This window comes from Ahaetulla prasina, chromosome 6 (assembly GCF_028640845.1).
Source record: "Ahaetulla prasina isolate Xishuangbanna chromosome 6, ASM2864084v1, whole genome shotgun sequence".
Taxonomy (NCBI): domain Eukaryota; kingdom Metazoa; phylum Chordata; class Lepidosauria; order Squamata; family Colubridae; genus Ahaetulla; species Ahaetulla prasina.
In genome coordinates this window covers 88,046,159-88,074,134 of record NC_080544.1, presented here as the reverse complement: position 1 = coordinate 88,074,134, position 27,976 = coordinate 88,046,159, and the positions used below count along the sequence as shown (strand labels likewise).

At 35.8% G+C, this 27,976-nt stretch overlaps 1 protein-coding gene and 1 non-coding gene across 3 annotated transcripts; both read left to right on the top strand.

Annotated features, from left to right (window-relative positions):
- Positions 1 to 1,453: 1,453 nt before the first annotated feature.
- Positions 1,454 to 27,921, top strand: KPNA4 (karyopherin subunit alpha 4). 2 transcript variants are annotated; one of them, XM_058187919.1, is made up of 17 exons: positions 1,454 to 1,852; positions 11,635 to 11,679; positions 12,424 to 12,513; positions 12,606 to 12,635; positions 12,723 to 12,775; positions 13,608 to 13,703; positions 13,814 to 13,899; positions 14,479 to 14,565; positions 16,115 to 16,284; positions 16,371 to 16,415; positions 17,274 to 17,405; positions 17,716 to 17,844; positions 20,398 to 20,502; positions 22,735 to 22,806; positions 24,083 to 24,245; positions 24,457 to 24,551; positions 26,019 to 27,921. In XM_058187919.1, the coding sequence occupies exons 1-17, from the start codon at positions 1,784 to 1,786 to the stop codon at positions 26,115 to 26,117; spliced, it is 1,566 nt and encodes a 521-aa protein (XP_058043902.1). In that variant the 5' UTR covers positions 1,454 to 1,783; the 3' UTR covers positions 26,118 to 27,921. The 2 variants fall into 2 exon arrangements, with proteins under 2 accessions (XP_058043902.1, XP_058043903.1); XM_058187920.1 differs by lacking the exon at positions 1,454 to 1,852 and adding an exon at positions 2,209 to 2,276.
- LOC131201526 (small Cajal body-specific RNA 7) lies at positions 17,954 to 18,293 on the top strand. The gene has a single exon (XR_009155892.1). It is a non-coding gene; the product is annotated as a small Cajal body-specific RNA 7 (non-coding RNA).
- Positions 27,922 to 27,976: the final 55 nt, after the last annotated feature.

The window sequence follows — 27,976 nt, the reverse complement described above, 5'->3', positions numbered from 1 at the left end:
CATATGTGTGAGGGGAACCTTTACCTTTATGCTGCCAAGGTAACTAACAATGAAAAAAATGGCAAAAGAAAACTTGAGAATCAGTCTCATTTGTGAAATGGGATGGCAAAACAATAACGTTTAATTACAGGTTGCATTCTTCACATGTTTTGTTTCTGAGTGTTCCTTAAACATTGGTTGGGACAATGCAAAGGAACCTATAGTATCTGTGGCACATTCAAGTTCATTTCACCTCAAAACAAGTGTAGATTACTAAACACTAATATTAAAGATAAAGTTTTGGCTTCAAGTTAAAGTATGAGTTTGTGTTTTAAATGACAAAAAGGTATTTATTCTGAACAGTTGAAATTTCTGACCTGTAGTAAGAGAAACAGGTTCTGAGCATCACAATGGGCCCAAAATATAAAGTTTTTATACTACTACACATAAAGCCACACCAGCCTATTAAAAAGTTTTCAAAATACGCTTCAGAAAATATCACTATTGTAACAATAGTATTAAAACCCCGATATTACAAGTACAATTGTCACTTACAATGATCATCTGGCTTCCTAAATACAAAAAACGATTAACTGTTTTAAGAAATCGATACGGTAGAAGAGATGAGGAAAATATTCAAAACTGATTTTCGTAATTAAAATGTGTTAAAATGTGTTAAGAAGACTTATACATTAAGTATAATAATATTAAGACAAAAATAAATAAATAAATAAATAAAGTCCTAACTCCCTCTTGAGTTCCATCCGACGGTGCACTTTTAATGCTTAAATATTTATTCTGCAAGCCACCCGAAGTTATTTTAGGAATAAAACAGGTGGAATGAAACCGATGCATTTATAAATAAATAAATGCAGAAGCTGGTAATCAATAAATATCAACTTTCCGTGCGTAACTAAGAAGCAAACCCGGTGCCGTCCCCCCCCCGCCCCCGCATACACACACTTCGCCCCTCCCCCCTCCCCGAAGCAGGGAAGGAGAGGCAACAGTCACAGGCACTCCCGACTCCGCCCAGTTCATTTGCTTCCTGTAAGAAGGGGAGGCAGGAGTCCATCAAGGAAGCGTGGACGTCAGTAAACGTTCTTTCGCCGCGCCTAAACGACTGAAACCCTTTTTTAGTCCACGTCGGGAGCCCTCGCGGTCACCCCTGCTCTTGAAATGACTCCCGGCACCCCGCCCGGTTGGAGAGACAGGCGGGTGGGTCTCCCTTAGCGAAGGGAATGGAAAGCTCCGCGAGCGCGCGCCAAGCCCCTCCGCCTCGCCTTTCCTTCCGAGCGCTCCACCTTTCCGCCTTCCTTTTTATTTGCGTATGTCTCTCCACCCAAGGGCTCCGGCGTCCCGCCCCGCCGCGGAGGATTAGCCAATCACGGGGTGGCGCTGGAGAGGGGGAAGGCGTGGCCGTTGCCCTCTATCCGAGAGCGAGGCTATAACCTCCTCCCCCGCCCCCCCGCCCGTCCCCTCCCCTCCCCTCCCCCATCTTTCTCTCGCTCGCTCTCTTGCCTTCGCTACCGGCACATTCCGCCGCCCTGAGAAAGGCCTAAAAGGCAACGGGAGCGGCTGAAACAGGCAGGGAGGCCGCAGCCGGCTTCTTAGTTTGTCATCGGGCCAGGCCGGAGCCGAAGGCGGCTCGACGTAGTGTTAGCCAGCCCGCCGCGGTGCCGAGAGAAGCCGGGGAGAGAGGGGGGACGGACGAAGAAACGACAGTAGAACCGGGAAAGAAGGGCCCGGCCGGGTCCGGGGAGGGAGAAAAGAGGACGAAGCGAGGCCGCGCTCCCTGCCTCCCGCCATGGCCGACAACGAGAAGCTGGACAACCAACGGCTGAAGAACTTTAAGAACAAAGGCCGCGACCTGGAGGTAGGCACCCCTTTCGGAGGAGGAGGAGGGTCCGGAGCGGCCCCGCCGGCCGATCGCTCCGAAAGAGGGTCCCGGCGGGATTGGAGGTCGGAGATGGGGTTGCCCGTGGCGTCTCTGCTAATCTCCCACGTTGGCGGCCAGGGGGGCCGACCGGCCCGCCGGTGGGCCTGCTTGAAGTGCCTCGAAGCGAGGCCGGAGCCTCCGCCGGGAAGGGAGGAGGCGGGTGAGGCGGGGGGAAGGAGAAGGAGGGTGGGGTTCGCTGTGCTTCCCTCGCGAGGGACGCGTCGACACTCAACACCCTGGACTGGGAAGGGCCGCGGCCTAGTCTTGCCGCTCGGCGGCGGCGGCGGCATGGAAGGTTCCGTTTTTCTTGCTGCCAGAGACCAGGAAGGGGATGCTGTCCTCCTTGCCTTTTCTACTTGGGGTAGGCGTGGAAGAGTGAGGCCTTATTAGACGCCCAAGACAGGAAGGCGAGGAAAGGAGCAGCCCCAATGCCCGAAGCTGATGGAGGAGCCCCTTCCTCCACCCACCACCCACCCCACCCCGCCCTCAGCAGCCTGACATGGAAATGGCCTGTCAGATGACTTGTTTTTCTCCTCTTCCCCACCTTTTTTCCCCCCCTCTCCCTGTGATCTGCACCTTGCCGTGGAGAACCAGATTTGGAGCCACCACAGTTACACCAATGTCCTTCTGCCTACTACATTGTTGAAATTATTCTTTAAAACACATACACACACACACACACCAAACTACTTTGTACTATAGTTTTCCCTGTTCTGCAGTGTGAATGTAAATCAGGCGATTTTTCATTTAAAATTGGTTCACTTTTGGTTGCCTTTACAGTACAGTGCGGTGAGTTTTTAAAGTGAAATTTGAATATTGAACCTTGTTCCATGAGCCATTAACTTTTACAAGTATTCCCTGTTCCAGCCTAGCAGTGAAATTAAAACGGCTGGCCATTCTGCAGGTAAAGATACCTTGACAAATAAATAAATAAATAAATAGAATGCACAGTTTCCCATGATTGTTCAAAAACTGCCCTTGGATATGGTCAGTGATGGAAGGCACTACAATGTAAGCAGCTTTTGTATTGTTTCTCATTTGAGTAGAAATTCTTCTAAATTGTATGAATATCATCTCAGTTTGCAGTTTTTCAGATTCCTGTCTCAAATTTTGAATTCTGTCTAACAGTAATTTCAAAGGTGAGAATTTATAAAAGATAAATTGTCTCCTATTGACTTTGAAGATATGTCTATATAGTTAGCAGTAACATGGAATTGATCTTCTGCAATATTTTTTCAGTTTCTTTGCCTAGGCAACAGCCCTGCTGATGTCTCATCCAAGTGTCAAGCACATGCTTAGCTTTTTGAGATTGGCCAGAATTATTTAGGTGCTATATTGTCAGTTCATTGATTTTCATCACAAGATTATCTAAAATACGCCTTTAACAAAATTGGTGCCAGTTTTGAATAAAGAGAATTAAAATGACCAACAATCTGATATAGCTTGGTCATAAAACTTTCTCTTTCAGTCTAGGATTTCATGAATTCTTGCTGCCATTTCTACCTCCTTTATAACATAGTATTTATCATGCATCTGAACAGCATATTATTTAGATTATATGCTCTTATGTCTCACAGATGGCTGGCAGGTAAACAACTTTTTGAAAATATGGTCAGTGTATATTGTATATTTAACATTCTGTTAGTATACCTGCTTAGCTGGCAAGAAAATAGCTTGATACAGTTTTAATATATTTTCAATACATATGAAAATAAATATTTCACTCCAGCTCTGCTTTAGAGAGGATTAAAAGTAATAGCTTATCTCCAGTGAAAAAGATAATTTCATGAAGTTAACTAATTTGGTTCTATGAGTAGTGCCATACTAATTCCCTCAACTTCTGGATGCCTTCACAGAAAGTGTATATAATGCTAGGAAATGCTGTGAATTCTGGTATTTTTCATGCATAGTTAATAGCATTTTATGTGAGCATTAAATTGTTTCACAAATGAGATGTGCTGAACATCTGCGAAGTTTATTTTGGAAGGTCTTATTCTAAAATTAGAAAATGTTGGAATTAATCTGTCACCCATTGTTAAGGTTTTGTTATCTACATAATGTGAAAAATAAAAACATTGGTTTTAATTTTACTAAATGAAAAGAAATCTGTAAGCTAGCAAATGGGAACTGAATGCATCTGAGTTCTTTGTAAAGTTGAACTGGAACTCTGAGGTATGACTTTGCCATTCAGGGAAATGACTGAGATTTTTAAAGTTTTTCTTCCGGTGTTGAAATGGAACTTTTCAAATATCTAATATGTTTGTACAGTTCCTAACTAAATGTAAACTTGGTGTAGAATTGTGCTTCAATGGTAACCAAATGCTTGAAAATCACAAGCTAACATAAATTGTCCATTGCAGATGTAAGTCCAAAGCTTGTGCAGTCTCATTTAACTTGGGTATGTTGTTCATTCTAAATTTTATAAGAGACAGCTATGTTCATTCCTAACGATTAGAGAGAGTAAATTAAGTTGGAATCAACAGAAGACCGAAAATTAGGAGCACAACAATATTTTCTGATTAAAATGTGCTTTTGCTATATGCTGCCAGTCTATTTTTTCATGCAGGAGGTTAATGAAAGAGGTATTTAAGGGCACCTGGGAATTCTGCTTTCCTGCTTCTGTGGAAAACAATCTTCCTTATTCCAGTATATCAAAATAAAAATCTTCAGTACGAAGGGGATATCATTCTTGAGTCATCTTTAAGTTTTGTGACATTATCTGGCTTATGAGGTAATAGATGTATTATATATGATAGTACATTAGACTTATGCTAATAAACAACATGTGTCACTTTCAGTTATCTCTAATTTGATTACTATCAAATGATTTTTATGGCTCTATGGTTAAGGATGATAGGAATTGTAATCCAACACATCTGGAGGATATTAGGTTTAGGCTATTTTAAACTAATTAGCTGTACAATATAGTTGAATATACTTTTCATAAACAGTCTTGAAAAGCTGCTTAGTAGCTGTGACTGCAAAGTAGATTTTAGAATTGTTGAGATGCATCCAGTGAAATTTCAAATGAAATTGCTCTACGCCAGTTTATACTGTAATTCTTTAATAAATTGTATTGCATTGCATCATGTACCATCCTATAAATTTTACAGATGTTAAAATCATAATTCAATTCGATGTTGTTACCCCTCATCAGTAGATCTTGCAGGGAACTGGAGCATGGACCATTCCCTTTTTTCCTGATTTGCAGTTGAATGTGGGCAGATTAAAAGCTTATTTGAGATATTTTGTTGTTCTAAATATCTACTACTTTTCTAGGGGATGCATCATTTTAAAGTTGAAGAATATACAGACCTCTAATTATAGTCACATTAAGCTATTCTGGGAGATTTTTTTTATCATGTGTTCTAATAGAACTAAAAATACTGCCATCTGCAATAATTTCTTGGCTTGCTATACATATGGTGATCGATTGACTCTTTTACTGTAATCAGATTTCATATTTACATTGTAACTTATTGGTTTGCCTTCTTGGGCAATTACCATCTTGATGTGATTGGTGAGCTCAGTTCTTCATTGACCCTGAGAATGATCTTAGTGAGAACTTCAAGTCCCTCTTCCCAGTAAAGGAGAGATGCAGCTAAGGGTTATCCACAGGAAGACTTTATCCAACTCAAGGTTTTAGCAATATGAGGGAAGTCTATGAGAAGGAAGTATAAAACCAAACTTAGAAGAAGCAACAGCAAAATATTTCTGTATTTAGCCAGGATAACTATATGGGCCTCGCTAACATTTTTGGACATGACCTTATACCATATGATATTATCTGAATGGAAGGAATTGTTAACTATCCTAGTTAATGAGGAAGAATGTTAAAGTATATAAGTTAAAAGTACATCTAAAAATGAAGATATGGCCAGAATAAACTTTAGTTTTAACAGAAAAGATACAATTGGAATATAGAACGTCATGCTCCTAAAAGAAAAATCTGGAAGTGTGAAAGAAATTAAACACATCAGATTGGAAGTTCTAGAAATAATCAATTTAAGATAACCTAAATTGGCCCCTTTAAGTAGAATTTCACATGCAAGAAAATCCTGCAAAGTAATGGAAAGGCAGTAATATTTAAATACTTTTTAAGTGTGTGCTTGGTTATATCCCTTTAAATGGCAGAGTCACACATTTATGAGAATTCTAGTGAAGATTAGCATTCCATAAGCATATATTCCTGTTTCAACACAGAAGTGGAAGAAACAACAGTTTTATGACAAATTGCAAAGTGTGTTAAAATTTAAACAAGAAAAGACCTAATATTGCTGAAGGGTGATTGGAATACAAAAGTTGAAGAAATGGGGAACATAAGGTAATAGGATGATTTGAATTGAGTAAATACACTTAAACGGGAAACTAATAGTATTGTCCAAATATACATTTTTCTTTACCAAAACTTAATTTATGCAATATGCACAGGTCTCCAGTTGAGCCTGGTACTTACATTTGTAATGGTGCAAAAGTGGATCACCATTTTCAAAACTGAAGCAGCTAAAAATATTTTAGCATTTTAACTGGAAAGTATCTAAGCAGCTTTCAGAAAAGCTATTACAGTTGCTAAAGAAAGCTGGAGTATGGAAGCCTTTAGTTACAAGAAATAACTGTGACAGCTGAATGCTACCTTTTGCAGTATCAAATAAAGAATAAAAAAAAATACTATATCTCAGTCAAAAATTTCAATGAGGGTAGATATAATAAAACTGAAGTAAACTGTTTTAAAAGAAAAAGAAGTGAGGAAAAAGTGTATCTAACCTTGTACTGAAGAGTAATGGTGGAATAGATATGATAGAGGCAACTGAGATCGGAGGAAGATGTAAAAATATTGAAAACCTTTACAAATTAGATTATAGAATAAGAGAAGTATAGTAAAAAGTTGATTTAGCAAACCATTCAAAAGAAAGGAGTGTTAAATACAAATTTCCATTAAAATCCAAAGCTACTTATCATTTAACACATATCACACACACACACACTGGTTCTTTGGTGCTTCCAAGCCCTTTTTCACTTGGCTCTTATCTTCCCAATACTGGAGTCAAACCTCCTGCTAGTCTGCCCATCCCTCAGTCTTCCCAAATAATTCCAGTAATTTCTGAATTTCCTTTTCTCTGGGCAATATTTCCAGTGCTTCCCATGCTTTTACCAAAGTTCTCAGTCTCCCAATCTTTGTACTTGTGTTCCAGAAATGTAAAATCAAAATCTCAAAAAAATTCACCTTTGTTTCAGAAGGGTGTCTGAACTCAACTTTTGTCTGTTACATCCATTTTTTAAAAAAAAAATAGAAGTCTTTGTACAAAAAAGAAGTTCAGAGACTTACTCCAGTCCCCTGTGAAGTATGAATGGCAATCGGTTATCTGTTAAATGAATACTGTTTAATGTAATGTAGATGAGACATTTAAAATGATACCAAGCTCTGCATTTAAAAAATGTAGCAAAACAGCATGTATTCATACCTAAGACAAATTAAAAAATCCCTAGTTTTTTCCCTAGTATAGTTTTTTCTAGTTTTAATATTTTACAAAGAATAATGCTCTATATGGGGAAATGAGAAAGAAGCATATAGGTTTCAGAAAACGCAGCGGGATCAATGAACTGATATTTAATATAAAGTGGAGAGAGCAAGAGAATTTTAAGAAAAGATTATTTTACTACTTATAAACAATGCCTTTGAAATTTACACTTCTTGCCAGAATTTAAACTATATTAAGACAATTAAATGGTTGATTACTCTTTGAAGATCCTTTATACTAGTTCTAGAATAAGAACTGCATTTGGGGGGAAAATGGCTTGGAATAGAAAGGGTGTAATTTAAGGATACATGTTGATCCCATATCTGTTACATAATAATTACTGAATTAAAAGGCTAAAAGAGATAACAGCCATAATCGGAACTGAAGGTTGAAAAACTAACAGATTGAAATATGCAGTTGATACCATTCTGTTAGCTGAAACAAAAGTCCATTAAAAATAATTCATTATGAAACACAGATCAAAAATCATGGTTAATAATAAGCATTAAAAAGTCAAAGCTAAAGCTACATCTAGCCTGCTTAGAGAATTCACAGTGAATGCAAACTAATGAAAGGGATAATTTGTACTCCATGTTGTTGTTGTTAGTTGCGAAGTCGTGTCCGACCCATCGCGACCCCATGGACAACATTCCTCCAGGCCTTCTTGTCCTCTACCATCCTCTGGAGTCCATTTAAACTCATGCCTACTGCTTCAGTGACTCCATCCAGCCACCTTGTACTCCATAGACCTCAAAAATGGTGAAAAGTAGACCTGCTTAAAGCATTTTTCCAATCCAGATATCTTTAATATAAATACGTCAATAGCTGATTTCTTCAACAATATTTTTCCTGTCAATTATTGCAGAAAATTCTGATGAGTCAGTGGTTTTATTAAGATTTATAAAATGTGCGTGCATGTCTGTGCACGTGTGTATTCTCTTTCGAGTTAAACTGAAAGAGACTAAACTGGCGGAAAGTTTGTCTAGGGGAAAGTTAATACTGTATGCAGGAAATTTGTGTCCTGTTGTAGCAAACCAAAGTCTAAACTGCATATAGTTTTTGTAAAGTGCAACACTTCAGCTAGATGGCAGCACATAACCATCTTCGGTTGATTTAGAAGGCCAGAAAGAAGTTAAACTCTACTGAAGGTTATTTTTATTTCATAATTTTCTTTTTTTAAGAATTTATAGGATCGCCAACTCATTCTGGGTGGCTTACAAAAAATAAAAACCCAATATACAAAAGTAAATATAATAAAATGTCTTTCTAATTTGAAAGCCTTTCAAGCATACTTCTGTATACTGAGTTTCTAAAACTAAAAAATAGCCACAATATGTGACTTTATTAGTAACCCAGTACCAATACACAATGCTACATAAGTATAGAACAAAACTTCCAGTATTGCTTCAGCAATATACAACAAATTATTGACTAAATAGCTGTGATAGTTACTTTTATAGGTATTTTTTTACACTCAATAAATAAAGTGGGGGTTGTGTATTTTTTCACTCTTTCTATAAAAGGACAAAACTCACATTTTATCTTTCAGTTAAAAATGTCAGGTTTTTTAAACATAAAATTTTAGTTTGCTAGACATTAGACTAAGGAGTCACTAAATGCTAAACAGTTAAAAAAAAAGGTATCCCAGCTTTGTTCATGTAGAAAAGAACCATGTAATGTCTTAACTGTCTGTAGTTCTCACCATAGCCTCAAATTCTTCCATTTTGAATGTTAATTTCTCCTTAACTAATGAATTTGGTAACAATATCAGATTAAATTCAAAATGGTAATCCAAATAGGTGCATGTGTTTTCTGTAGGAAATTCTTAATAAAACTACTGTTCTGTGTGATAACCAGCTTTGGACAAGAAAACGTGAATGGACATATCTGAAATACTCAGTTGAATTATTAAGTTATAGTGCTACTGCCTTGAATGTTTTAAAACAAATTTAACTGTGGAGACACTATCCACAGTAATTGACTACATACATACATACATACATACATACATACATACATACATACATACTCTGACGTGTCTCCTTGTCTAAATAGTTGGTTATTTTGATAAATTGAATTATCCATAATATAGATCACAAATTTTATTACTTTAGGTCAGTGATGGCTAGCCTTTTTGCCATCATGTGCCAAAAGCGTGGGGAGCGTGGGGGGCGGGTCATGCGCGTGTGTGCCACACCTGTAATTTAATATGCCTTGTCCCCCCAATGGATGTGCGTGCCCCTGCACACACCCACTTTTGGCACAGTGGGCCCATTTTTTGCCCTCCCCAGGCTCCCGAGCCTTTCTAGGAGCCTGGGGAAGGCGAAAACGGCCTTCCCCACTCCCCCCCCCGGAGCCCTTTGAAGGCTGGGAGCAGCTCATTTCATGACTTCCAGTGGGCTGGGAAGGCCCGAAAATCAGCTGGCCGGCACACACATGCATGCTGGAGCTGAGCTAGGGCAACACTTGCGTGCCCACGATAGGTTCGCCATCACAGCTTTAGGTAATAATTCGACTATAAAGATATCTACTATAGTGTCAAAATGTGTTGATATGCCTTCTTCCCACTTGTTTCATTGGATGGGGAAATGGGTAAGTATATTATGTCTGCATTCGGCACAACATGGTTCCAGTTTTTTCTCTGATTAGGAACCCTGTTGGCTAGGTCAGGGGTGTCAAGGTCACAGCCTGCAGGCTGGATGTGTTATGCGTTGGCCACACTCACCCCCGGTTTAGTGAAGGGGAAAAAAGTTGTGATCCGTTACATAATGTCAACGTCGTGGGTTTGAGACCTGTGGGCTATAGGTGGGATGGTCTATGACTACAAACCAGTAATTCCCCTTCAAAAATTTAAGTGTTTAGTTAAAAGCTTTTCTGAAGCTAGATATACGTATATGTATGTATGTATGCATAGTGAAACTTCACTGACTCACTTTTGTTTTCATTTTCTTTATTGAGCCCTGACATAAAAACAATTATTGGATACGCCATGAGATAATTAGCTGACAGTATAATTCTTTCCTCACAATTATGCATGCTCTCAAGTCTAGGGCCTAATCTTAGCGGAAGCAGTTTAGTTGGTTTAGTTAATGCTGAAATTTTTAACATATTGTTCATCAGTACTGTGTGCTCACAAATACATTCCTCAGGGCTCGGTGAATTCCCTGATCCATTTGAAATTGGTGGTGTAAAAAAAAGTGTGGATCTGTTGGAATTCATGTGATTGAGCTTCATACAGGCCTTGTTTTTGGAATAACTTTTTTTTTGTAGCCTTTTAGCTTAGTTGTATTTCATGATTGAAAATACCTTTCATGAAAACTGTCTTGTATACGGCATGTTTTCACAATGTCTTAATTTGTCCTTATACTTAATTTCTCCCCTTATACTTGCCCTTCTCCCCTCCCCTTCTCCCTACCCCCCAGCTTGGAACACTGATCTGGAAAATTAGGATTTTCATTCCCTCCTTTAATCCGAAAGAGGAAGTAGAAGGTGCAATTAAGATCAATATTAATTTAACAAAGAGCTTCAGACATTACATATATTTTTTTCTTTCCATGTCTTGCTAGTAAATCTGATATTATTTCTTCTAACAATAAAATTGAATATATTATCTTGGGATAACTTTTAATAAAAGAAATATAAATCTTATTTTAAAAATATGTTCTTGAAACTCTGAAATTGTGAACAGAAAAATTTTCATGTCTGAGAAAAAAGAAAGCCTGAGGTTCTTGATAGCTGTTTATTCTAGTTGATGTATTAGAAGCTGGCTTTTTTCATTACTTGGTACAGATATTAAAGGGCTAGATTCAATATCTAGATAAGTTTGAAAAAATGTTATAGGAAACAAAGAGAAAGATTTGTTCCTCTAAATTGTACTTCATATGTGACATTAAAGAGCTATTTTTTTCTAATATAAAATAGATTATATATTAGCGTATGCAATGATCAAACATACTGAAACATTATTACGTCAATAACTCAGTGCAATTTAATTATCTTAATTGTTTGAGTATCTATTTTCCTTTCATCAATTTTTGGAATATTACTACTCTTTTTTTTAAAGTTTTGGACCTACCTCATTTATCTATAACAGAATTTCTATTGTAGAACTGAAGATATCTCATAGTCATATTTAGAACTCATATTTCTTCAGAAAACATTAGGAGTGGGATATAATTCTATAATATTTTAATTCTACAGACTATGAGAAGACAGCGAAATGAAGTTGTTGTGGAATTAAGAAAGGTAACGTTTAACATTTTAATCATACTGTAATTTTAAATTTAACATTAGCTCAGTCCAGTACAACACTGGTACAACTATCCTCATATATATGAGAAATTTTTCTTCTCCTGTGCTTAATGTTCACCACTTTGATCAAGTTCATAATGTCCATAATTTGTTAAAATGGAGACATTCACAAATAACAAAAACATGCAGTTTTTTTTTAAAAGGCTCAAAACAGCAAGATCACAATTTAAAACATTGTAAGTATTAACAGTGCAAACAATGGAAGCACTATTGTATACTAATACACTATTGCAACCTATCCTGCCTGTACAACAGCTTAAAAAATGGGTCTGACAATGAAACAAACAGCAGTGAATTGGGTTTATTGAGCCTATGAACAACAAAAGGGCAGCAAAAAATATAATTGGATTGAGATCTCTTCTTAGTTCACATGAGCATTTTTTGCATTTGGTGACCTGAAAATTAGGACAGCAGTGCAGTACTAGTCATGCATGTTTATGCTGCAGTTTTCTGCATTTCAGAAAAATGTTATAATTGATAATATGCTGTATATTATTACATGCTGTGTGCTGCACCTAATTATAGTGAATTATAAAAATGTGCATTTTGTTCTTTGCTCTTCTTTTATATTGAAAACAGTTTTTTATAAATTTACAAATTTTAATGTTTTCAAAAAAAAATTGGGAAAGCATTTTCCAAACATTTCCAGAAGGTAATTTTATAATTTGTATTTAAAAGAACAAAAGAGATGAGCATCTTTTAAAAAGAAGAAATGTACCTCATGAAGATATCTGTGAAGATTCTGATATAGATGGTGACTTCAGAGTGGTAAGAATAAGTACAGTATTCAAAAGACCCATTCATTTTGTTTTCTTTTTTTAAAGAAACCATTCCTAACGCTTTACTATCTCCTATAATAGCAAAATACATCACTGGAGGCAATCGTTCAGGTAAATCTTCTTCCATTTTTTAAAATCAGTGAAGTTATTCATATTTTAAGAGTTCTGACTGCAAAATTAATGGGTTTATTTTTTTAGAATGCCTCAAGTGACAACCAGGGAGTCCAGTTAAGTGCAGTACAGGCTGCAAGGTAAGATGCAAATTTAATCACTTGAATTGTCTGATTGTAATAAAGCTTATTAACAGAAATTGTGATTGTTCTACATCCCTTTAGTAAATTTCTTTTTCTGATTAATAGATTTTCTAGTAAAAAAAAGTTTAAAAATCTAAAGCATAATTTTTTGAACAAAAATAGATGAAATGATGCCCTGGCATTATGAGTATACAGGTAGTTTTCAAATACTGAATGGTTACTTAATAAGCATTGGATATTACAATGGGCCAGGAAAGGATCTTTATGCCTGTAAAACACTTAATTGATTAATGTATCATTAAGTGTTAAATTGTACCCTATGACCATCATTTGTGTTTTAAATGTTGTACCTTGATGAAGGTATCTTTTCTTTTGTGTACATTGAGAGCATATGCACCAAGACAAATTCCTTGTGTGTCCAATCACACTTGGCCAATAAATTCTATTCTATTCTATTCTATTCTATTCTATTCTATTCTATTCTATTCTATTCTATTCTATTCTATTCTGGCTATCGCAAAATGTCCTGATACACACACACACGCGCATATACAGAAGTCACCTGACTGCATTTCAGGCCCTTGGCAACTGAATTATATAATTATTTTACATTTCAAGCATATTATTAATGAGAAAAATATCACAATTACTCATATTATTTCATCTTTGTATCAATACTAAGATAGGAAATATTTTGAAATATTGATACTATTAAATAGTATCACTTCTTTTTGATATAATTTTAGATCTAAGTATTTATTGAAAGCCCACATGGAAAAAACTAAAGCTAGTAGACAAATTTGATCTAATATTGTATGTTTTTAAACAGAAAACTACTCTCCAGTGATCGCAATCCACCCATTGATGATTTAATAAAGTCTGGAATATTACCTATATTAGTGCATTGTCTGGAAAGAGATGATAAGTGAGTATGTACCTTAACAGAACATTTTTAAAAATAGAAGCAAATATTTGGAAATACTGGAATGAAACCTAATCCTTGTCTCTATCTATGTGTTTAAATATTATCTTTAGTCCATCTTTACAATTTGAAGCAGCATGGGCTCTGACAAATATTGCATCTGGAACCTCTGAACAAACACAGGCTGTAGTTCAATCCAGTAAGTTAATTATTACTAATTAGAATTGATTCTTCCAACAGTGGAACTACAAGTAGTCCTTGACTTACAATAGTTCATTAAGTGACTGTTCAAAGTTACAACGGCACTGAAAAAAGTGACTTCTGACCATTTTTCACACTTACAACTGTTGCAGCAACCCCATGGTCAGATGTTTGGCAACTGATTTATATTTATGACGGTTGCAATATCCCAGGGTCATGTGATTATCCTGTGCAATCTTTTAATAAGCAAAGAAATGTGGGAGCAGATTCACTTAACATCCCTGTTGCTAACTAACAATTGCAGCGATTCACTTAAGAAGTTTGGCAAGAAACATCATAAAATAGAGCAAAATTCACTTAACAACAGTCTTGCTTGACAACAGAAAGTTTGGGTTCAAATGTGGTCATAAGTCAAGGGTTGCCTGTATTGTTTCTCATGTTGGCAGCTCTCAGAAATTTTGACAGCTCTCAGAAATTAAGGCTTTTGGTTTTCATTATCCAACATCTTAAAGTCATATACTAAGAATATGTTTATGTGCTTTGAAACAGTTAAGTAGTTTATGTGTTTCTTTTGCAGATGCTGTCCCACTCTTTTTGAGGTTGCTGCATTCACCCCATCAAAATGTTTGTGAACAAGCAGTATGGGCTTTAGGCAATATCATAGGTTTGTTATATTTTATATAAAAACATGTTGTTTAGTAATTTAACATTTAATAAATTACCCGGCTTGCAGTGCAATATTAATATTAGGTTTTTTTCTCAGAAATATTTTGTACATAATTTTTTCCTCCCATTTCTCCAAAATATCTTTTAATGCTATGCATGGATCTTCTGATAAAATTATATGGTAGACTAGAATATGAATTACTTGGTTCCTGGTGTGCCAGACAGAAACAACCAGATCCACACGTGAAGAGTTCAAGCTTGCTACTTTATTATATTCTGCCTGTTATAAAGGAAGCTTCCCAGTGTGAGCCTCAAATGGAAAAAGATCTATCTTTATGGAGCTTAAAGGGAGTTATTTCTGGATCTCTTATGGCATCGCAAGGATTTGAGACTAATTCCAAACTTGAGGCCTCCCCCTTGCCCAGCTGGGTGTTTCCCAACATGGAGTGCTTTGTTTATTTTAAAATATTCATAGGCTATCCACTATCTATAGCACTGGACCACAAATCAATCCAGTTATCCCTTTTCCTGGTATGAAATATAGGTAGTTCTCAATTTGCAAGAGTTCATTTAGTGACTGTTTGGAGTTCCAACAGCACCTGAAAAATGTGATTTGTGACCATTTTCCACATTTACAACCATTGCAGTATCCCCATGATCAAAATTGGGATGCTTGGCAACTGATTCACATGTCCCGGGATCATGTGATTCACTTTTGTGACCTTCTAACAAGCAAAGTCAATGGGGAAGCCAGATTCATTTGGCAACCATCTTACTAGCTTACTGTAACAACTGCAATGATTCACTTAACAACTGGCAAGAAAGGTCGCAAAGGGGGCAAAACTCACTTAACTATCTTTCATTTAGCAACATAAATTTTGGGTTCAGTTGTGGTTGTAGTCGAGGACTACCTGTAAATGTGTCCACCCCCCCTCCCTCTCTCCCTCTTTCCCTCTGCCCCCCCCCCTTACATACACACACACAGAGAATTTCTTGTTTTATGCAAGCATTTTGGTAGCAGCAGTCCCAAGCTGGATCTTCAACTCACAAACAAGCAATTACAAATTGTTCCATTACCCCCAGGACATGCCAAAATTATCCCTTGGGTTATTTACCCCAGTTTAACAATTACTGATCTAGAGGATCTTGTGGTAGATATAGAACTAGAAAAGGGCCATTTTAGTGTAGTAATTAAGGAGAGTGAGTGGTAGGCCTCCCTTAGACATGAAAGCTGGCTGATGACTGGGCCAGTCCATCTGCCCAATCAGTCTCATAGCATTGTGGGGGAAATCGGAGGCAGGAGTATGTTTGTTGCCATGACTGTTAAGAAATATATAATAATGAGGAATTTCTCAGTGGAATAGATTTATGGGATTATGCTTTTCTTTCCTGCAGGAGATATCATACAGGAAAATGGCAGTCTTTAGATTGCTAGCCTAAAAGACAAGCATTTCTAATAGTAGTCCATTAGAATTATTTTCCCTTGCATTGAAAATATGTACAGGTATTTTTACTAATATATTACAAATGTTTAAATATTTATACAGGTGATGGGCCACAATGTAGAGATTATGTGATTAGTCTTGGGGTGGTGAAACCATTGCTGTCATTCATCAGCCCATCTATTCCAATAACTTTCTTAAGAAATGTAACTTGGGTAATGGTCAACCTATGCCGTCACAAAGACCCACCTCCACCAATGGAAACCATTCAAGAGGTAAATCTTGCTTGTTGGAAATTAATCAGTTTGGGTCTCACTGCACAATTTTGAATTTAAAACCCTTTTTTGTTTGTTTTTTCTAGATCCTCCCAGCATTGTGTGTCTTAATTCATCACACAGATGTAAATGTGAGTAATAGAATATTTTGTAAGGTATCTTTAAAAGCAAAATACACAACTCTATCAGAATTGGTACCTGCTTAAGTATATATATTAATCTATTAGATTTACTTTTCAGGAAATCACTGCTATCTCAAATAAGTAAATATGTTTGTGTTGCTACATAACAAGGAATTTTGCACATAATCCCTTAACCATAGCTTCCTAGTATTATTACCCTTTCTCCAAATTTAATCATTGAAAAGTTACATAGTTCCATCATTACTTACATATTATCCACATCAAAGCTCTCATTTAACTACATTGCCTTGCTTTGCTTTAATTTTAATTTTAACTTTACTTTTACTTTTTTTTAACTTTAACTTAACTTTAAAACTTTGACTTTACTTTTTACTACTTTGCTTTACTTTACTTTGAGATTGGTGGTGCAAAAATGTGTTTGTGATACACACAGACATACATGTACATTTGTACATATATTTATAAACAAGATTTAATAATATTCTCCTAGACACATGCAATATAACAATACACAATGTTGTAAGAATAGCAAGAAGTTAAGTTTGATACATATTTTATAATTAATTCATGGTTAGTGTTAGAACATGGTTAGAAAATGAATCTTGGGGAAGGAGGATTCTAAAAGGATTCCAAACAAGCAAGTGTAGCAGACAGCAAAGTAAAATGGGCAGAACCATGACAGAGGGCAAGAGAACTAATGATGAATTTGAATGATTAGCAATTATAGCGTAGTACCTGATTGACGGTAAAGTCCACACCAGGCCAATGGGTCACTTTATGATCTGGAAGCATATCTCATTGTTTTCTTGCTTGTGAAGTTGTGATGCATTTTTTTCTTCTAATTAGATATTGGTAGATACAGTCTGGGCCCTCTCATACCTAACGGATTCAGGCAATGAACAGATTCAGATGGTGATAGATTCTGGGATAGTTCCTCATTTGGTTCCTCTTCTCAGCCATCAGGAAGTTAAAGTACAAGTAAGTATTCTGTAAGCTTCCTTTCTTTAAATTGCGTTTTTAGAGGAAACACTACATTAGAAATTAATATTTGAAATCTTTTGAGTTGTCATTTTCTCAAAATGAGAGCTGTAAAGTATTCTGATATGAATAGATGTCTTTTTTAGTATGAAATGACATTTCAAATAAATGAACATTATTGTAGACTCTGTCCTTAGAATAGGAGTACCAAATTATCTATTTCCCTGGATAATACTTGGCCCTTTAAATTTTTTATTTCTGGAATCTTTTCATATTATTTGACCATCAGGTTTGATTTTTTTCCCTCTAGACTGCAGCACTCAGAGCTGTAGGCAATATTGTTACTGGCACTGATGAACAAACCCAGGTAGTTCTGAATTGTGAAGCTCTTTCACATTTTCCTGCTCTGTTGACACACCCCAAAGAAAAAATTAATAAGGTATGTAAATATGCACAACACTATATGTTATTGCTAAGAAATTAATATTATAAATAACTGATCCATAGACTCCACGTGAACACAGCTATGTTCAAATCTTACTGATTCTTGGAAATGATGAAATGGAGGTTAAAATGTAGAGGGATGAATGTGAATCAAAGAGTATGATTGTTTTATTCAATATGGAAAAGGAAAAAGTATATGTGTGAGTGAGTGAAAGAATATGTGTGGTGCATGTGTGCAATTAGGGTCAAATGATGCAAACTGTGGACACTGAAAAGAATTGCTGATATTGGAGTGCATCTGAGGCACAGTTGCTAAGACATAGGGCCTTTCCTGCAACATTGCCTGTGATTAAAGCCCAAAATATGTTCACAGTTTGTATCTAGAAATTGTAAACCTCTGACATGTTCTTTTAGTCATATAAATGAATATGTAATCTGATCCAAGAGTCCAGTTTAATTATTTTTAAAATGTCCAAACATGGTTTTTATTCATAAAAAATAAGCATTTTAAAAAAGTATTAAAAATACATAGAAATTTCAATTGATTATGCTTATAAGTTATGCTATTTTTTTAAAAGCTTTAAAAACCCGTTTTATTGATATGCACATTTCATTTCATTTAAAAATGGCCTTTCTAGGGCAGCAAAAAAGAGTAAATACAATTATAGTCTTAAATGTTAAAATTCAAAAAATGAAATACAACTTAAATAAAAGGACTATGTTGTATATATTTGTTATTTTGATTTTAATTATTTAATGTATTATACTTCTTTTAATATCTCTAAACACTCCAAAGCCCACTGAGATTTGAGACTGTAGATCCATTGAACAGAAAAATAAATGTGTCAAGGCTATCAATCTTATTGAATTTGAAATGGGTCATTGGACTAGAGCTTTTTCATTGATCTTAAAGCCTAGATGGATTCATGTGGGCAGTTTTTAAATATCTGTCTCAAAATGTTCAGGTCTTAAAAGACCAACATAAATACTGTGAATTGGTTTGGAAACATGTCAGTAATATATGGCTATCATAGAATTAATGTAGTAAACTTCCATTAATCTACCAAATCCCAAGCAATTGTATTTTGCATCAGTTGAACTGTCCTAATGGTCTAATAGGCCCAGATTGATTACATTTAATAGCATAATCTGCATGTAATCAGTGCCTGTATTATCAAAGTAAAATCAATATCCATAAGTGAAAAAAGTTAGCGTATCAATCTAAAGGAGTGAACATTGCCATCCCAGTTTGCACAGATAGTGCGAGAAGATCATAATTTCAGAAGACTCTCCAAGTTCAAACTTGGAGTTTCAGTGAGGGGTGTAATGTACCACAGCATGCACCTCATTAGCTAGATCTATCAATTTATTCCCACAGCACCTCTAGCTTTCTGTTCAGTTCATCTATATCCATTCAAAAATTCCTGGCTTCAGAACATGAGTTGGTATTTATCATTAAACTTACAAGGCCAGCTCCCAGTTCACTGTAATATTAATTGGTCACAATAACTCACCAAACGTGTATTCAGTAGGCTTTCTTAACTACCATCACAGAGTAGTCGGGACTACTGACTTCTGAGTAGTCAGAATATATATTCTTTAAATATATTTATTTAAAGGTCTTTTCTGATAATGGGCTCAAGTTTTTAAATCAGTGAATTTTTAATCCAGTTCAGCATTGCACTATGTCATTATAATAAACTCTGGTGGCTTAGTTTGCTCAATTTTAACTGTAGGGGCTGTCAGATAATATATTTCATTTTTAACAACTGATCTAGTGGCTTTAAAGCCCATTTTAAAAAATGTGCCCTTGATACTTGCATATAGTTTTTAGTCTATATATGTAATATGTTCAAAATCACTACTATAGTCACCTAGGTTTAAAACCAATGAGAAGGGAATCCCTTTAAATTCTGGCTAACCTTAGGCTCATTTCATTATTAAACAGTTTATCAACTGAAGATTGTAAAATTCTACAACTTCATAAATGTTTTTGCAAATTTATTTATTTTATGAATTACATGGCTGCCCATTTCAGGTGCCTCTGGAGGATATACAAGGCCTGTGAACCGCCCTGAGTCCCTAGGGAGATAGGGTGGTATACAAATACGATAAATAAATTAATAAATTAATAAATTAAAAACAAAAATCCATGATTTATACACCTAGTGCCCAAGGATAAACAATAACTCATAATCCCCCCAAATACTTAATAAAATGCTTAATCCAAATTTTATATTTTATTATTTCATACTTTACCTTAAAATCAGTTCAGTGGGATAATCCAGCGTAGTTTTTCTTTATAGGTATAGGTATATCCTATAACTTAGTTCTTAACTTATTTAAATAGAACTCATCTTGGAAGTAGATATATGCTGAATAATTTCAATAAGAATAGATTAACATGCAATTTAAATGGTACTTAGTACCTAGATTTTATTATACCATGTTCATACTGAAAACCTTGTAGCTCTGTAGGAGTCAAGCCATACTTTCAGAATTTGTAATAGTTCTTTAAGTACTGTTCAACTTTACTTTTTTGTTGCAGGAAGCTGTATGGTTCCTATCTAATATCACTGCAGGAAATCAGCAGCAAGTCCAGGCGGTGATAGATGCTAACCTTGTACCAATGATAATACATCTTTTAGATAAGGTTAGTCAAACATTTGCTTAAATTATTTAGGTGGGTGCACATATGTCTGTCTGATAGCTCACTTAACTCATTAAACTTTGCTTTTTTTCTAGCAAGGCAAGTGCCAATCCTCAAGCAACCTGCTGATTATATCACTTAAATAATTATAATTGAAGATTCATTCTTGAATTATTCATTTTCATTCATTCTTAACTTAGAGAATGAATTTATGTAAGAGACAAAGATATTAAGATATTTTAAATCCGTAGTAAATTATGTAATGAACAACCTTATCAGTAGATTTCTCAGTTGTTGTCTACTACTGCTATATGCCTTGCACAATAATGAAACATCACAAATACCAAATTTTACAATGCAAATCAGTTATTAATCAGATGCTTTCAAAGGCAGTTATATGTCAACAAAATGCTGTAGGACAGTCTGGAATAAATGCAATGTTTCTTTTGGAGAGAAAGTGAGGATCTTTCTTTTCATGTTCAGAAATTCTGTAAGCAGAATAAATATAAGTAGCCTAACTAAATAGTTCAAAATAAAAGTTATTTTAGCCATCTTTCTACATTGTACAGTGAATGCCACAGAAGTCTTGGTTTTCCAAATTTGGACGAGATACCATTTCATATTTTAAAACAAGTAAATTGTCATACAGAGCAGATATTATATTTGCTCCTCAAATTGAAGGCTAAATTGTATCAGGCAATATTTTGGGATATTTGCAGTTTTGATAGCATGATATGGACACTGTCAGAGATTGTAAGGGTGTACCAACTCATAAAATGGCATAATAATAAACTAATAAACTAATAAACAGGATACTTTCCAATAAAAATGAATGCAGCGGTGGCTTTAAACTGCTACATAAAAATATCTGCAGGCAGTAATATTAGTCCACTCCTTTAATAGAAACTAGGTTAGTATTCTATTCTCTTTCCTGCCATTTTTTTTGCCTTGGATGTCAACTCCAAGCAGAAATACACATAACAACTTGGCCCAGTTGCTTTATGAATCAAGGGATTAAAAGGATTTGAGGAGATAAACAGATTACCCTGTTCCTCCCAAATCATTGTAGCTATCTTCTGCTGTTCAATAATAGTTATAAATCTTTATGCAGCCCAACTGTCAACCACTCCACTTTGAATCAATCAAATTACACTAAAATCAGTAAACCATTAAAATTAGAAGATGGCAAGTGCAGTGAAGCAGCAGTTTCTTTTTTACCAAAGGTCTGGGTGAAGAACTAGATCTTCACAGCACTTTTAGCCCTCTGGTAGGAATGAGTCAGAGGAATGAATCTCCCCACCAAACTCATATAACCTCCAGACACTGGGACAGAATCTTGACAGCTTTACTTGGCTGCCTAGGGTTGAAAGATACTGATTATACTGAATCCCAAATTGGTAGATGACCTTACCCAGAAGTTTCATGTAGATGTTGAAAAGAAGGGGAGAAAGAAACTGTGGAGTTAAGAGTCCAGCTGTTCAAGTGAATATAGCATTATGTGAGCATTATATCAAGTGAATTAGCATTATGCTAATGCTCTCAACAAGAATATGAACTACTAATGATCAAAGCAAATTGGCGGCAGAGTCAGCAGAATTCATGGTGGGCTGGATCTCATGCGGGCATGAAGGGACTCGAGGCTGATGACATATTTGATCCCTACTTTAGACCCAGCCTGATCATCTCCTACAGTTAATAGTTTAAGGTACAACTAGTTTTTGACTTAATGCCAGTCGCTTAGCAATAGTTCAAAGTTACAAGAAATCCTGAAAAAGGAACTTACGACCCGGATTTGAAGTTTCAATGTCCATGTGCGTGGACACACGACCACATTTTTGACACTTTGCAATGTACATTTTTCCAGAAACTGGCATTTACTTTCAGTTTCTGGGTAAAAATCCCCATAGAAAACAATGGATTTGTTTAATGACCATAATGTTTGCTTTACCAGTGCAAAAATGTTACAAAATTTGCCATGGTGATGTGATGCCCCTCTTTATTACCACCACAACTTACAACTGAAATTGCATGCTCAGTTAACAGTTCATAATTCAAGTACTATCTATACCCATTTTGGTCCTAATGCTGGGGAAAAATCAACTTGGGAGACAGGAGAATGGGCTTTAATAAATTAAATGAATGTCATTTTTAAGTTTGTCCCCTAAAAATCTTCCATTTACCCTATTAAGGAAAGCCTGGGCTGAAAATAATGTATCAACTTTTTCATGTTTTTAGGGTGACTTTGGTACACAAAAGGAAGCTGCTTGGGCTATAAGTAACCTGACAATCAGTGGAAGAAAAGATCAAGTAAGTAATACCTCATACATATTTGAAGTAAGGGAATATAATAGGATTAAAATGGAAATACAAATGGGAGGCACAGTCCAATTAGGAGAAGGTATTTAGAAGGTCCAGTTGTGTTTTCTTCAGGTGTCTCAGATTGGAGTATACAAGTCCTTCATTATTGTTTTCCAGTGCAAGCCTGCTGAGAACTGAATTACATAACTTATTAGATTTGTTTTGGAGACTTAAAGTTTATACTGAAGAAAGTTTTTAGAATAGCTTTACTTCTGGTTAACTGAAACAAAAATGTCTCAAAACAGTTTCCAGTCTCACATTTTCAATTACAGTCTGGTATAGAAATAGATAGTACTTTAAGAGTACTCTCAGGATAAACAGTATTAAGGTAAATTATCTCATTACAGGTCAATTTGTAATATGTCTCAGTTTTCTGTAAAGTAATTAAAATACGTGTATTTTCAATTATTTAAAACCAAAAGATTATAAACAGTATTCAGTGCACAGAATATTTATTTATAATTTATTGGTGCACAGAATGTTTTAGTATGTTCCCTTCTTACTGCAGTGACCTTCATTCATAGGTCAGCATATAGGTTGCGATGAGGCATAATAGAATTACAGGTAGATCTTGTTTAATTACTGTCTTGTTTAGTGAATGTTCAGTTAGATAACACTGAAAAATTAACTATATGACCAGTCCTCACACTTACGACCATTGCAGCATCCAGTGGTCACAAGATCACTTTTTGTGTGCCTTACAGCTAGCTTCTAACTAGCAAGGTAGAAACCAGCAGTAAAATCACATGTCATGATCATGTGGTGTCTCATTTTACAACTGTGTCACTTACTGACAATTGCCGGTTGTCATTAAGCAGGGATTACCTAGATTGGAAATTGTGTAGATACATTTGTACAGAAAAGTACCTTTCTATTTATGCAAAGAACTTTAAATCAAAAATTGGATTATTTTGCATTAAATTAAATTATCATCCTTAAACTTTAGATCAGTAGGAACATACAGTATTGTAAATTGTAATTGTAAATTGTAAATTTCTAAATTCATCAAATGTGTGTTCAGTCTGGTAAAGAACAATACTTGACTTTGAAAAAAATCTAGGCAGATTTATCATTAAGATCTATGTAATCCCTAATCTGCAGATAATACCTTTCAGGTTTAAGAAATAATGAAAATCTATGCATTTATTGTCTTAAATATACATACTTCGTTGTTTTTAACATTGTCTTAATTTATGGTCCTGATATCATTTATTTTTGTTTTTAGGTGGCATACCTAATTCAACAAAACGTAATTCCTCCATTTTGCAACTTGTTAACAGTAAAAGATGCTCAGGTCGTGCAAGTAGTGCTGGATGGGCTAAGTAATATATTAAAAATGGCTGATGATGAGGCAGAAACCATAGCCAACCTTATTGAAGAATGTGGAGGTATAATTTATACTACAATGTTTGATTTAGTGAAAGATTTGAATTCATTACATTTCTATCAGTTTAAGTTATTTGATATTTTGTCACAGATCCAGATATGTTGACATTCTAAAAATATGCATATTTATTTCTTGAAATATGGTCACAGAAATAATTATGTCCTGAAAATATTTTGTTTATAGTTGATTATGAACTTTTTCTTTGCCTATAGGATTGGAGAAAATTGAACAACTACAAAATCATGAAAATGAAGACATCTACAAACTGGCTTATGAGATCATTGATCAATTCTTCTCTTCAGATGATGTAAGTAAATTCTCTTTATGAATATTGTAAATGTGTACCAAGCTCTCTGTTACGTTTGAGGGGTTGTAATTGGAACCTTTACATTTTAACCATTTTATTTTTATTTTTTGTTTCTCCATCTCGATGCATGAAAAGTTATGCGGCTGTTACAGAGAAAGGGGGAAGAGAGGTTCCCTTGATCAAAACTAACCCTGAAAAATTCACAGAATGCTCTTTTAAACTACAGGTAGTTCTTGTTTAGCAACTGCAGTTGGAATTGGCAAGCCATTTTTTAAGCGAAGCAATTGCTAAGTGAAAAAGCACATCACTATGCTTAGCATTTTACTTCGTTTTTTCTTTGCTTTACAGCATCAGAATGATATGGTCCCAAAAGGCAGGGAAGGTTTCTGGAATGACTCATGAGGAAGTTGGATAAAAGGGCAAATCTTATAGTAGTCCTTTTCCCCATTCAGCCATTCTTTAGAATATTCAGCTCTCAGTGCTGGTATAATTTAGCAGGAAGAGAATTGATGTTTTACCTTCATTAGAGAGGAAGAGATTACAGGAAAGTCAGCAGCCAGATAGTTGAGAATACACATTGAAAGGAATGTGTTAGCCCCCACTGCAAGCCAGAGTGACTTGGGAAGCAAACAGACTCTAGGGTGAAATTGATTAAGGTCTTATCAGTGTCAGGCAGCAAGACAAGTGGTAGGATCAACTAATTAAGGTCACAGTGTTGAGTCTGTTAATTTATAATTAGCACACTTTAGGGATAAGCTGAGTTGTGGATAAAAGCAACTCAGAAAGAGATAGCTTGTTCAGGCAATCTCTGTTCTGTGGGGGGCGGGGCAGGATGTCAGTCACAAGACAACATATACCAGATCTAGGCATTTTACTACTTCCAGGCCACATCTGACCCTTTGGCTGTTTCTGTCCCACCAGTATGAGTCAACTGGAAATTAAAAATCAAATGTTAATGAGTGCGCCACAGAAGGCAGGAAAAGAAGTCAAGTCTGGCTCACCTTGTGTTCCTTCAGTCAGCTGCCAGTCACAGGAGGGCGAGGAGAGAAAGCACTTTCCTGTGCTTGCGCAGCATTTGTCTCTCGCCTGGAGCAGCCTGGGGTGATTTGCCATCAAATTGTTACATAGGTTCCGCCATTCAGGACAGTCTGTTTCTCAAGTTCCCCCTTGGGAAAATTAATTATCCACCCTTGACATATACTGACTGTAAAGGCAAATAGATGAGATAGTTGTAATTGCAGACATTGGTCACAAAGTTATTTTTTCGTCACTATGCAAATTTTTGCTGTCCAAGGCAGACATTAAACAAAAACTTATCTGTAATATTGCCAGCAATGAATGTACACCCACAAGCCAAAAGAGGAGTTCACAGGACCAAGTCTTTGTTCCTGCTGCAAATGCAGCATAGTGCCTCATAACTATACGGTATCTAATTCCAGATCTTTCTGCTGTTGTTTTTTTTAACAGATAGATGAAGATCCAAGCCTTGTTCCTGAAACAATACAAGGTGGAACATTTGGTTTCAATTCATCTGCCAATGTACCTGCACAAGGGTTCCAGTTCTAGAGTGGTATTTTGGAATTTAGGTACAATGCAGCACTGAATAAAAAAAGGTTTGATCCATCAAGCTTGGCTCATGGGATCCGCTGCTGCATTAAATCGGGAAAGAAAATGTGAAGATTTCATTTGGAATCACAGAAAAGCCCGAATGAAGTCAAGATGGCGAGTGGGTGCGAGTGAGAGTGAGTGGCAAAATGTAATGAAAACTTCACACTGAATGCTTATATAGGTTGTTCAAAGGAAAAGGGCTACAGGTCAAAGAAATTCAGTGCCTGAGGAGGGACATTGATTTAATTAGCGCAATTGTGGGGAAAATGCAGTACTATTCTATCATCAAGCCATGTAAGCATAAAGGAGAATAGGATGCCCATATAAGTCCAAGGAGAATGAGCCCAGGCCTTGCTAATGAAGCACCGTGTGAATGGACAACATTGAGTGAATGTCTGGACTCAGTGCTGTGGGGCCACGTGTGTTTTTCAAATCTAGGGCTCTTTTGCTCATAAAGCAGACTCCTAGTCTTGGAGTGGGGTGTGTACGAGAGTATGGTTGTGATGCTGTATGTGAATGCATGCAAGCTTGATTTGCCTTCAGGGGGCTGATAATAACCCTAGTCAATCATCAAAAGGAGTGCATAAGTGTTATAACACTGGACACACAAAAAAGAGAGACCGGTTTAGCAGCAGACTATGGTTTTACTCCTGCAGCCTGTGTTTTTGTTTTATTTTATCCCTTTTAATTTTAGTTATTTTATTTCCTGTATGGCTTATTACTAGTTGCTTGTAAAGTCAGAAAACATTGAGGAAGGCTTCCCTGTGCATTTGCACCAGATGATTGTTCATTATTACAAAAAAAAAGTTTTCCATATCATCAAAACTATTTTGTGTAGATTTTTGCATGGAATCCATACATTTCCCTCTTCTAACTATTGTGTTGCAGTACACAAAATTATCATAATACTAGAAAACAATGTTTATCATCTTTTCATTTTCAGCGATAACATAAAGCTATTTTTGCATGCGGTAATCTACAGCATAGCTCATTTTTAGATTTTGTTGAGTCCTGTAACCAGCTGTTTCTGTTGTGGTAGAATACCGTGCTGTGTTTCAATGTTAATTGTTTTCAACTTTGTTTTCTATGAAAATGATATGGAAACCTCAAAATAAAATTTGGTGCATATGTACTGCTGAAAAGATTGGAGATGTGAATAGATGTACAAATCAAGTCATGGTTTGAACACCGTTGATACCACCTAATCTGTCCAATTGTTCTAGACTTTTATCTTTAGATGTAGACAGCCATGAACAATCTATTTTGAGCCACTTTAGAGAGAACTTTGTATTCTTAACTTGCATGAAAATGCAAGTGGTTTTTGTAATTGGAATAATACCTCAATTTGAGGTTCTGCACACTAAATTAAAGATAACATTACAAATATGTACAAAAAGAAAACTCTTTATAAGGTGGCTCATTGTAGGAAATGCTGTGCCTTCCCCTTTGAGCACAAGTGTTGCATGATCAACAGTTTGCTGTAAGAAAACGTACCAGATTAGCCACCATTAGCATCTATATCTCTACCTTGTGTTTTTTTTAAATCAGCTGGTAATTCTGAAATGCAGTAGAATGGATACAAATTATTTTGTGATCATAACTCTTTGTTGGACTAGAGTATTTTTGCAGCATTCCTTGTCATCAGAAACATGGTTAAAAGTTTAAAACTAGATGCAGCAGAAAACTAGCTTGTGAAATTTATCCAAGTAGAATGCAGGCTAGGCTGTCTTGGGGAAAATAAACATTAAAACTTAAAACAAGATTACGTTGGTATATGTATTTTTGTCTAAAGAAATGGTGTAGTAATTTATTTCCTC

Bases quoted from the DNA above. Each gene is read 5' to 3' on its own strand.
- KPNA4 (XM_058187919.1), top strand. From the start codon at position 1,784: ATGGCCGACAACGAGAAGCTGGACAACCAACGGCTGAAGAACTTTAAG. The intron at 12,514-12,605 runs GTAAGAATAAGT...CTCCTATAATAG, and splicing joins TAGATGGTGACTTCAGAGTG to CAAAATACATCACTGGAGGC. The intron at 24,552-26,018 runs GTAAGTAAATTC...TTTTTTTAACAG, and splicing joins AATTCTTCTCTTCAGATGAT to ATAGATGAAGATCCAAGCCT.